The sequence below is a fragment of the Botryllus schlosseri genome, chromosome 9 (genome assembly GCF_051294905.1).
Source record: "Botryllus schlosseri isolate E-star chromosome 9, Bs_hap1, whole genome shotgun sequence".
NCBI lineage: Eukaryota > Metazoa > Chordata > Ascidiacea > Stolidobranchia > Styelidae > Botryllus > Botryllus schlosseri.
In genome coordinates this window covers 15,757,507-15,769,729 of record NC_137244.1, presented here as the reverse complement: position 1 = coordinate 15,769,729, position 12,223 = coordinate 15,757,507, and the positions used below count along the sequence as shown (strand labels likewise).

General features: G+C 39.5%; 2 protein-coding genes across 5 annotated transcripts in view; both read left to right on the top strand.

Annotated features, from left to right (window-relative positions):
* Positions 1 to 1,424: 1,424 nt before the first annotated feature.
* On the top strand, positions 1,425 to 5,963 carry LOC145446157 (small ribosomal subunit protein eS17-like). Its single transcript, XM_080324393.1, has 4 exons — positions 1,425 to 1,561; positions 1,731 to 1,882; positions 4,383 to 4,554; positions 5,829 to 5,963. Exons 1-4 carry the CDS (start codon positions 1,559 to 1,561, stop codon positions 5,922 to 5,924), a joined length of 423 nt encoding a protein of 140 aa, XP_080180519.1. The 5' UTR covers positions 1,425 to 1,558; the 3' UTR covers positions 5,925 to 5,963.
* A 727-nt stretch (positions 5,964 to 6,690) lies between these two features.
* The window catches only part of LOC145446145 (anoctamin-5-like), a 36,762-nt gene continuing 31,229 nt past the window's right edge, over positions 6,691 to 12,223 (top strand). The window contains exons 1-3 of one of the 4 annotated variants that reach the window (XM_080324379.1): positions 6,691 to 7,073; positions 10,227 to 10,471; positions 11,247 to 11,375. In XM_080324379.1, the coding sequence (XP_080180505.1) occupies positions 6,935 to 7,073; positions 10,227 to 10,471; positions 11,247 to 11,375 (513 nt within the window). In that variant the 5' untranslated portion in view covers positions 6,691 to 6,934. Of the gene's footprint in view, positions 7,074 to 10,226; positions 10,472 to 11,246; positions 11,376 to 12,080; positions 12,204 to 12,223 lie in introns of those variants that run through there. The other 3 variants (XM_080324378.1, XM_080324380.1, XM_080324383.1) reach the window with 3 other exon arrangements.

Sequence of the window (12,223 nt, the reverse complement as noted above, 5' to 3'; positions counted from 1 at the left end):
TAGTTTCCGCATATCTTCAATGTTTAGGACGCCGAATCTCTTCACCAACGTATCTCTATTTATAGACGGTTCAATGCTCACATTGCGCAGTTGTAATAACCATCACACATGTTCTTGTATAGTTTAAAACGATACTAATACTAGAGTCTATTTTTTCAGGGATGTGTAGATGGTTAGTGTATTTGTACCATATCAATTTCTTTCAACTTCTCAACTTCATTGACGCACGAATGAACAAACGAATGAAAGCATGAGTGAACAAATGACGTGATGAAGCCCCGAAAACTTCAATGACTTCTTTACCTCGGTATCAAAAATGCATAAGTAGGCCTACGACACACGCGCGTCCACGTCGTCCAACTATCATACGGTTGACAAAAAATATCATAGCTATATCAAATATGCCGGACCTGAAGTGCGGAACAGTGACTCGCCGGCTATCCGACAGTCGTCGAGCATGTCCACATTCAAGTCGAACATACATGCAATTTCTACTGAACGAATACTAGTCATCCCCCACCATGTACCGGACCACGACCTGACATATCGACCTCGCTTTCCGTCACTTGCCACCTGATTTTATCGTTTACCACTTTATATTATCTTCTTTTAATCTCATTAGTTGTGCATGCCTCCTCTTGACATCGCCTTGACTACCTCTAGCCGTTTCGGCATCTTCCTATCATTCATTCATTGTATTGCAGTCTTGTGAGAGAGAGAGAGTCTTTATTTTCATCGAACCAAAATACATAACAAACGGCAGTGATGGTGGTACAGAAAATATGCGTGCACAGCATTCGGTATTAGATAGGAATGATCGATAAGACCGTGAAGGTCATCTAGTCTGATCACACCAGCATCAAACAGGTACACTTGACTCTGAACAGTCTGGCTGTAAAGAAATGTTTAGTTAAAGGAAAATAGAAAAAAAATTCAACAATGGTGGCAAATGATCAATGACGCAATGTCTGGGCGAGGTAGGGCAACAGTGTTAGTGTAACGACAAGAGGTGATCAAGTAGGGCTTTTTTGAATCTATTATAAGGCAATTCACGGATATGTGGTGGTAATGCATTCCAGATGATAGGTCCCGAGTAGTCGATAGATCTCTTAGTTAGGTTGCTGTTGGGTGGGGGTAAGTAGATGTTTCCTTTAGATGAGGATCTCGTGTAATGGGAATGGACATGTTTAGCAGGTATGAAAAAGTCATCAAACACAGGAGGCAGACTATTGGAGAAATATTTGTGAACAACTTTTGATACTTGTGATCTTTTGAAGTGATGAAATTTTATGAAAAACTTGAACTTGAACTTTAATATCCGCAAAATTAAAAAAATGTACAATTGTAGACACATACCTGACTGCATACGTCATATCACTATACATCCTGCACGACGGCATTCTATGATGATAAATATATTCGCATTAATAACCGATGACGTCTAAAGTCTGGCACTTTCAAAACTCAATGATCTGATATGCATGAATGAGTTCGATGTCACAACGATACGATTGATTGAATACGAAACCCCTGTTCTCTTTCTCGTAAGACTCCAACCATGGTAGGTGTCCGTAATGTTCTCGCTCGTATCTCCTTAATCCTCGGATGTGATAAGCACGACATCTTCATTTCTGGTATTTATGGCATATTTATACGTGTGAATTTGTCTGTATTTGGATTTTCTGTTGTAAACATATGCCTTTCATGACGTTTCACCGTTAACTTTACAGGGTCGTGTCAGGACTAAAACCGTGAAAAAGGCGGCTAGGGTTATCATTGAGAAGTACTACACTCGTCTCACTCTTGACTTTCACACCAACAAAAGAGTATGTGAAGAGATCGCAATCATCCCAAGCAAGAAGCTTCGCAACCAAATTGCTGGGTAATGTAAATAAAAACACCTGCATGAATCTGGGCATTGCCCTATATGGAATCTCGGTTCTTTTTTTGAAATAAATCCTCCGTGATGAGAGCTTTTTTGTATAGAATAATTGAGCAAATAAACAGAAAATCCTGCTTGACGTTGCCACCAATTCCATTCCGGCGCATTGCAGTAGAGATGCTTGCGATATGGTTGATAGTTATGCATTCCAATCATGTTTCAAAAACGTGGAGTAGTTTCCTGAGATTTTCGATATGCCAGGACACCAGACTTGAATCGGTGGTTGTTTTCGACAACATGTTGCGCGTGACAGACGGATTTCTCGCGTGACTGAATTACTTGATAAACGACGCAGCGTGCTAACATAAAACTGGTATTTGCGGACTAGGGTTAGGCCGTATATTCGCTGTTGCGCAAATGCCACGCTTGCTTGCGTTCATTGTGAAGCGCAAGTGCCTTATTCTGGATCTAGACTCTATTATCGCTTTGTGACGTCAGCATAATTCATTAATCAGCTATAAATGCTCGCGTGACGTTGCCACCGATTCCACTCTGGCCAGGACGGTAATGTTGCTAGTCTAGTGATTCGTGAATTGCCTACCATGGCAACGAAATGCTACCATGAACAACTAGATTAGCGGAGTAGAACATCAAACAATAGTTATATCATGTTGAAACAGCAAAACGTTTTTCTAATCTTGGAGCTTACATTCACTGATATCGTCTTATGGTGGCCATGGACGGAATATATTCTACAATATGAATATATAGTAGGGTGGAGTGAAAAAAAGAAAAATTCGAATTTCAGAAAGTGCCTTTAATATTTATCCCCAAATCTCAAATGAATTACTTCTATCATAATTTCAGGTTTCTGCACCCTCTAGTGGCCGTGCAATTTCACGAAACGAGCCGAAAATAGCTAATTTTGCCATATCTCAATAACCGCTTATGCTAGAAGGCTAGTTTTGGGCTTAAAAGCTGCGGAAGCAACATGTTTCTATCTCACTTCAATAGAATTTCGTCTTGAAAATGTACAGAAAAAAAGTTACAAGCAAATTATTGATTTTTAGACCGACATTAAAAATGTCTGTTGGTTTTACCTAATTTGCAATGCCAATTTGCATGTTAAAATTTGTACATTGCTGCTTCAACAAAATCTTGTTCGGCGGGACCTATCAATTAATTTCTATATGAACCTAGCCCAATTGTGATGAAGAAGAGAGAAGTTTCATCATATTACATCATCACAAACCTTTATGTCATGAACTTGGTGAAACGGGTATCTTCCTGTTGAACTATACAACAAACGATAGGCCTGGATTGTTCAAAAAGTGAATCAGTTACAGTAAATCAGGTATATAATTTATATATACCTCTTACATGTATGTTTTGTTGAAAATGATGATTTTCATATCACTTGAGACATTGGTTAACTTTTATATATTATACATATTGTACAAGCTGCTGTACTCATCTTTGAAATATTCTAGAAATTTGATAGTCAACCTCGAGTCTTCCAGGAGTGATAATAACCCATTTTGAAAGTGTTCTGGTTTCTGGTGTATTTTGGAGTTGGTCATGGTTGTCACAGCTATGTTGTGTTATTATGAAAGACCTACAAACTGCACGTTCTCCTTTATATTGCCCCTAGTCGTATAAACCCACTTCCGAAGTAATGTAACTCCATGAAGCCTTACAAAAATGATTTTATGCCGCAACATCCTCGCTTTGCATGAATTTTAAGATCAAGTTCGATCGTATATTTGATTTGGCGGATTTGATGAAAGTTTCGTGTCATTTTCGTCATGTCAGTGGTCTCGGTTTATAAATTACCGTAAAATTTTCTGCGGACACATTCTGCGCATTGTTATGCTCCGGAGGTGATTTCCTACTGGAACAGCTGCAGCATAGTTGACATGTGCAAAGTAGACGGACCCATTTGAGAACAAGTGCATCCAACTTTGGGCTACATTATGAAAATACGGAAATCACATTCTGTTTGGTTAAGGTGCAAGTGATATGAATTTCTACTGAAAACTTTCTGCTCATTTTTTCTTTGCATAAAAGATGGTAAGACTTCTTCCACGATTCATGTCTAGCACCTCTTATTTCACCCAAATTTTCTGGATATTCATGTTCTTGCTGCGTATACACCGATTACCAGAAGTGCATGATGTGCATATGCCGCTGGCGCTAGACAAGGAAAGCGCGCATTATACCCATGAATACCAGTTTTACTGATCAGGCTGTTGGTGTGACCAGGCCGGGAATTGAACCCACGAACTATAGACCGAGAAGCCGGACGCTCCACCTTGCGCTATCTTGTTGGCATTGCTTAAACATGTTTTGTCAGCTCAGCAATTATACCGAGTTGATCTGACATCTATCAGAATTTTGTGTGGGATCTGTACAATGCCAACTTGATGTACAGTTTCATTTCACATAGATCTTTTGTGGGATTTGGGTTCGTCTGTTTATCGATTTTCATTTTTGCTTCAAGGTTTATCACTCACTTGATGAAGCGTATTCGGCAAGGTCCGGTTCGTGGCATCTCCATCAAACTTCAAGAAGAGGAAAGGGAGAGACGAGATAACTACGTTCCTGAGCAATCTGCTCTCGATCAAGAAGTTATCGAAGTCGATGCCACTACCAAGGAAATGTTGAAAATCTTGGTATGTAATGCATACTGTCGGATATAGCCAGAAGATGTTTATCTGAATACTGTGTGTGCTGTGGGAAACGAAATAGCATAGTTGAAATTTTTAATTTATTGGGAAGCCGCTCCATCCTAAAATTTGTTCAGTTTTTTTTTCTTTGTGTGCCCAGTTTTACTTTCGATCAGCGGTTTATAACACGGCATAGTCGTGACACATGTGTGATCAGAAGTGTTTGGAGCTAATTGATTAAGGAAAGTACAGTCAATTCTCAAGGTCATTGGCTACTAGTTGTGTGCATCAAGTCATGATCTTTACAACGCATTGCAACCTATTTCTTTGTAGCAATACACATGATTAAGTTCATATTTCTGCGTCACTACATGTTGTGGTATTGCTAAAATTTGGGATTGGGTAATCGTTTTTAATCTAATCTCTGCATGCCTAATTTGATTCTCTGCTCCAGTTTTCATTGTGTATGGTTATTTCTTGGGTGTTGCTTACTGCAGAACTCGCTGTAATGTTGAATTGTATATAACTAAACGCATGTTGTTTTGTCACCATGATAATTAGTGACAAGATTTGTTGTTGGAGTGAAAATTGTTTGCATTTCGAATGTTTGTTATGCTCGATTGTAATTGGTCTGTGATTATAATTCTAATCTTAGCTTTGCTGTGATGATAACCAGTCACTACCTCATATGAGACCAATTATCAGCATTTGCCAATGCGAATAATTCTTTGGTAGTCACAGTACAGATTTGTGTGGTTTTCCAATTGTGCGATACTATTGCATATTGTGCACTGTGCAGCCCAAGAGGTCGGTGTAACAATGAAATCCATCCAAGATTCTAGCATATTCTATATCGTCGCAGAGTTTATATAAAGTTTTCTTTTTTTTTCGGCCACGATTAACTTTATAGCAATGTGAGAAACGTTACCTAACGTGGCCAATAAATATGAAATTATTACAAAAACATTATTTTCTATTATTTGAAAAACGGATCTCAAAATTTGAAAAAATGGACATAGCTGATTTGATTCCACCCCGTCGATATTAGAAGAGTCAATGGTTGACTATAGCTTATGATATTTCATTGCTGGAACCACCTTCTTGTAGTTAGCATTCGTTTGATGTGGCTTGACTTTGAATAGAAGCTGAAGATTTTGATACTCGTTCCATTCATATCTGTCTGTTTGAAAAATTCGCATTGGCAAATCTGAACAATTTAATGTTCTACAAAGAATTGGATCATGTTGGCTACGCATCCTCTACATTCCTACTTTTTGCAGGACTTCTCTGGAATCCCAAATCTACAATTGATGCAGACAACTGTGCCAAGCTATGGTGGTCCGCAACGAGATGGTGGTCGCCCTGGCAACCGCTAATATGATAAGTCTGAAGTTAATAAAAATTTCAAAATCCGACTATCTGCATTATGTTTGTTCATTTCTGTGAAAACTGGGTGGCTTAAGTGGCAGGTAGGGCTGGGCAGAATGATTCGAGTACTCGAATCTGAATCGAGTATTTATTTCAATGATTCGAGTCGAGTAGTAAAATATGAGTTTTTCGAGTACTGAAATTATGCTTTCGATGCTACTAAGAGTTGATTTATCGATGAAAATTATAGTATCGACAGTATGTTCAAATGTGGCAGCCTTGAAACCACGATTGATCGTATCATATCATACAAAAGATGTATTACAGAGCTACAAATTTACTTTGTGGTGCAAAACAGGCATTATATTCTTTGAGGTAGCATAAAAGGTACATATTTAACCTTTCGATATCTTTCATACTGGTATGACGTCATAATGATAGATACTCGACTCGAAGCATAATACGTGATTCAGAATCGAATCACTCAGGTACTCGATTTTGCCCAGCCCTAGTGGCAGGCAGGATGTAATGTTACTGACCGGAGCTACAGTGCTTCACACATTTTCACTATTTGGGTTGACAAAAGCTAGTCTTGATTTGTTTAAACAGTTAGACAGACTGCCTGTTCGGTTGCGCGAGAGTTAGTGTCTTGTGAGCTATTCGGTATTGGCAATTCTCGTGGATATAGCTCAAGAATCCGACAGCGTTGACTGTGATTTTAATTAATGTAGTAAGTCAAAACTTACTGGGTCTCAGATTGAGCTTGCTTCGTTCACCATCGAATAGTACGTGTTGCTATTGGGCAACAGTGGAGGCTCAGGTATCGCTCTCAGCTTGGGAATAAATCATTGTCTGCCGAGTCGATTAACAAATAGTGAACGCGTAGTTCCTTAACGGTATGAATGAAAGCCTACGCAAACATTTCGGTACAATGATAACGTAGTTTCGACGTAGTGCTTTGTTAATCGTGGTCAGTTGTCGTCTTGACTCCAGTTCGGTTACCGTGCCTAAATTCGGGATGGAGGGTACCGGCGGAACCAGTGATGATAGTATCAGTCGTATGACTGCTGTATACGGGAAGAATCGCAAATCTTATCAAGAGCTGAAGCGCAAGAAAAGAAAGATAAAAAGTATAGTTCGCTCGTCAAAAGTTGACGGTAAGTGTTTACTAGGTCGCTTCTTGATATCAGTTTATTCCCTCTCGATGATATGCAGTCTTTCTTATCTTTTGCTACGTTTAGTCAGTCCCAGGTGGTCAACATAGTAAGCCTACTCGTCTGAGTAACTCTACTTAATCGGGAATACAGGAGCTCAGATAAAATTATAGGCCTATTTCTGCGGAAGAAGGAGCGTAGGGCAGGAAAATAAACTTTTCAGAGACGAAAACAAATATATTGGTCAATATAATTTGCCACAGCAGTGGAAATCCATAAACGGGTGACGAGGGCCGCGAGGCCTTGGTCTCAAGATCACTGGAGTAGGTGGGTAGGAATTAGGGGGAAAATATCGCTTTTAGCTACTCTGCTTTTTGCCCCAGGACGATATCTGGTGATATTAACTCCTGCACTAATTCAATGATTTACTACTCTTTATATTGCCCTTCACTGGAGTATAGATCTCAGATGCTGTCAACCAGAGGGAAATTTTATGAAAGATCTGTAGGCTAGTGTGACATCAATCGATGGAGTCAACTGTTCAGATTTTGGCATATATTTTAGTAGTATAACAGATATAACATAACGAATTTGAATATAATGCCAACTACAATAAGGGTGGGCAGGCGGCTAGGTACGGTGTTTTCGGGCTGCACTGCATGGAGGCTGACACAAATATGCATAGAGAAAGATAGATCAATTATATTTTCGTCTGCACCAACGCGGCACTTTTATCGATTAAGGTTATCGAGTCAGCATAACCCTTTGTCATCCTTGAAATGCTGAGCGCCTAGCGGGGAACCCGCGGATACCAATTTACCTTCAAGTCTTCGACCTCACACGACTGGGGTGGGGAGTGAATATAATCCACGATCAGCGGCGTCCAAATTTGCCTGGAAGGCAGTAGGCCTAGTTGGTGCTGATGAGGGGAATGTTCAGGGGAAATGAACGAGGATAATGTTTTTTCCAGGCTCACGTTCCTTACACGTCGAGAAAATAAAGGTTTAATATCGTTGTAGAACGTTTCGCCAAGCGCAGATTGCACCTCTGATATACAGGACCGAAACAGCACTTCGTCAGCACCCCCCCAAAAAAATATGTTGGTCTTGGGCCCCCATAGGATGATATTTTCTGAAGTTTTTGATTGAATCGGTCAATATGATCGGGAATCGCATATATATCGATATCAATTTTTTATCCTCTGTTAGCTCACGTTATCAGATTTGGTGGTAGAGCTCGCGAGTGAGGTGCCTTGGAAAATGCAAGGCTCGTAAATAATTATTAAACATATCCGGACGGACCCGTTGGTATAATGACTTCGTTTATACATGATGGTATTTCGTGACCTCCTGTCTGCTATGTCAAAAGATATTGAAATCACCCAAACGTCTACTAAACTTTTGCTCAGCATAAGGGCAGTCCTTGTCGGCTAAGGTATTCTCTCTGCCGATCGTTCTGGAACACTTCTCGGAGTCGCATGTTACATGGCCGAAAACGGTGCGCCGTGGCGCGGTAACGGGCGACGGCGCAATGCCCATTTCTATAAAACATGCGTTTTTTTCTTGGTAGAAGGGCATCTAATAATCAAGATATTTGGCAACATCAAATCGCGCACAGCGCAAAAAATTATGAAGAAGTTGCATAAATTTTCGATATACTCTTTAATTGATGATGTCAATTGACCAAATAATTTTGGGCCCCTTCGAGTTCGGCCTCCTCAATTCGGGGTTTGGGGTGCGGCAGTTACGGTCCTGATGGGAACAGCCGACGTTGCACTGATTCATTATAATGTTTTGGTTTTGTGGGAAAATTACGTTTTAATGGCCTTGTTCTTTTAACACTCTGTTGATGCACATTGCACAGGTCATTTTGTGAACCAGATAATCCATAGTAATGTATTGGATGTGTAGTTAAATGTGTATTGTGGTGAACTTTTGTTCGTATGAGTTAGCGCGAAAATTTGGGGTTCAGCGAGGGCTTGAAGATTAGCGCGTAAGTGTTCCGCGTAGGGTTGCATTTAAAACAAACATGTTTAAACCAAGGCCCCCTGTTTAAAACATGTTTTTTAGTGTTTTTTCTTAAGCCATGACGTTACGAATATTCAATTGTGACGTCATAGTGGATTGACATTCACAATAGGAAACATGGAGTAAATATAACTCTTGGCGAAATAGGCTTCCAACCCCTGTCATATGCGGACCGAAATATCTTTAACCAGGACTACATGGTCATGCAGCATATATTTACGGCCGGCGGTAATCATCATCAGAACATTCATTCCGTACAAATGATCCACATCTGCGTACTATAGCTGCTGAACCGACTATGTCGAGGGTTCGAACCATCCCATATCGTATATGTCGGCTAAATCCGGTGGACAGACAGACAGACAGACAGACAGAAGTCTATTTCCAGGTGGTAATCGTCCGTAGGTTCCAGAGATGAGCATGGATTAGGATTAGGATTTGAAAAAACAGGATTTGTGAAATTTTGTCGGATTTGGATTGGATTAGGATTAGAGATTTTTTTCTGAACGGATTAGGATTTGGATTGGATTTACCAATTTTCTGGGAGATCAATATGTCGTGTGGCGAATGGCGACAAACTTTATTCAGATCAGTTATTAATGTAATTATGGTTACTAAGTTATCTTGAATCAAGGGAATCGTTGGTTGTGAAAGAATATTTTCCAATTTCTCCCTTGTATAAATTACCATTTTTTTCTGAATTTCCAGTTAGAATCGGATTAGGATTGGACATGGACTTGAATATGAAAAAGTTATGGATTAGGATTTGGATTTGGATTTGAGGTTCCGGATTTGGATTGGATTAGGACATAGAAATTCCTAATCCGCTCATCTCTGGTAGGTTCATACGACATGTTTTTTGGAAAGTCTTTACACAATAATGGCATAATTATACAACATGAAAAAAACACATTTTTTTAAAAGGCCTTTGTTTAAAACACTGTTGAAAACATTTTTTAAACATCCATTTGTTTTTAATGCAACCCTAGATCCGCTGGTTAGAAAGGTTAAGAACCACTGATCTAGCAATATTAGCGGCATTATCGCCTCTAATGATTGTTATGTGACAAATGCAAAATTTGATATTCACTTTCACAAGCACGCGTGATCAAGCTACGTAACCTTTCAGATTCTCATGTCGGGGATGAGGACGTTCCATCGATTGTTATACCAGAAGAAAAGGAGCATCAAACTGATGACACTCATAAGGCAGTTTACTATAATCCCGCTCCAAAGACATTACCTCCCATAGATCTCAAAAGCACCACCGCAACGTCACTGTCTGCTGTCGCAACAGCGGTTGCCGCACCTGATATTCATAACGTCAAGACAGGGACCCTTCCTCCAATCAAATCTCCTCCGCCTTATAGTCAGGTCTGTTTACTTATTTCACATATTGCATGTAATGATTCGAGTCGCGTAGCAAAGAATTTTTTTGTTCGGAGCTCTCTAGCTCTGAGAGGTAATTGATCAACGAAAATTATAGTTTCAATTCTATTTTTCACCGTTGAAGGCTGTAAAAACCTCGATTGCTTGGCATATCACGCGTTAGTGAAAATGACATCTGTGAATTCGTGATAAATCCACAGGAAATTAAATAGGTATAGTCGATGAAACACCATATCATCGTTAATTAGGGTTACCATATTTTTGAAATATGAAAAGAGGACACTTTTTCAGAATTTACAAACTTGCAAAACCGTAGGAGAATTCTCAAAAAACGGTAAATTTTTCCCACATTGGTTGGTTGACTAAAAAAAGAAAAAAGGTCAACTTTCCCCTCGGCTCCCGAAATACTCGCCGGAGCGTAACTCCGGTGCTGATTTACGGCATGTCAGTTGAATTTTGCTATAGATATGACCAAAATTCTCAAAAAAGAGGACAAAATCTCAAAAAAAGAGGACAAAACGGCGTCCTCCGAGGATACTTTCAAAATAGAGGACAAATCCTCTGAAAAGAGGACGTATGGTAACCCTATCGTTAATGTGATATGTAGAACTGGCATTTCATTCTTTGTGGTCTCATAAAAGATTTGACATTCATACTGTTTTGACTTCATAATGAACGATTTACTCTTCATCAAAATCATTGTTCGCACCATTTTAACTGTAATTTAAAAATATAATCAGATTTTAGCGTTCTCGTTCAGGTTACACAAGATCAGGGATCTGTATCAACTAAATCGGTCGCACAGACAATAATCGGAACCGGAGCGGGTGGCGCTGGAGAAGCTAGCCCATTATCCCATGATCTGGATAAGTACCAGCAATACTACAAGGTGGATTTTTATTGTCATATTCGATATGTATGCGATTATAACTTAAAAATGAAACGAAATATTTTATATATATGGTTCCATGCATAATGGCACTGGAATGAATTATGTGCCTAAAAATAGTTACACGACAAGAGAATTATCTGCCTCGTCCATGTGATGAGTTTGAGAATAAGCGATAACTGCGTTGATATTGCTATATGGGCCCAGGTGTGGTGCTTTGATGTATGGTTTTATAGGTGTTTTACTTCCACAAACATAAAATCCATACAGTCAGCAACAAGTTACAAAAAAAATCCTACCTCAATATGTACACAGCAATAATGCAGTCATCACGTATAGGTTACAAACACGAGTGAGAAATGCGACGGCAAGATAATACGACCCTCTCTAAGACGCTTCAGGCGCTGCCTATTCACGTATACTATAGTAGACTATGCGTTACGCAGCTTGGCGTTTGTTGTGATCAAGAGGACGTTAATTGGCAAAATTCAAAATTTGAGTGTCTCGAGTACCCTGACGATTGCTAGTGAACGATAATAATATTCTATGTAGTAGTATGGGATATAGCTATCTGTATTAAGATGCAATATCGCCAATAGCAATGCTTCCAATTCGCTCAGGTTAGATGTTAGACAGCAAAACATGGACGAGAAGTGCTTGACACTCCAATAGACCTTACAGTTTTGGGATTTTTCGTTTATATAGCCTACATGATATATGTCGCTGAAATAGCTCACCAGTAGCCAAGGCTCGGGACTATTCTTCCACTGTTGATCCTTTCAACCGTCAGAGAGAATGTCGATTGCCGACGCAGAAAGAATTAAAAAGGTACGATTAACAAGAGTGCT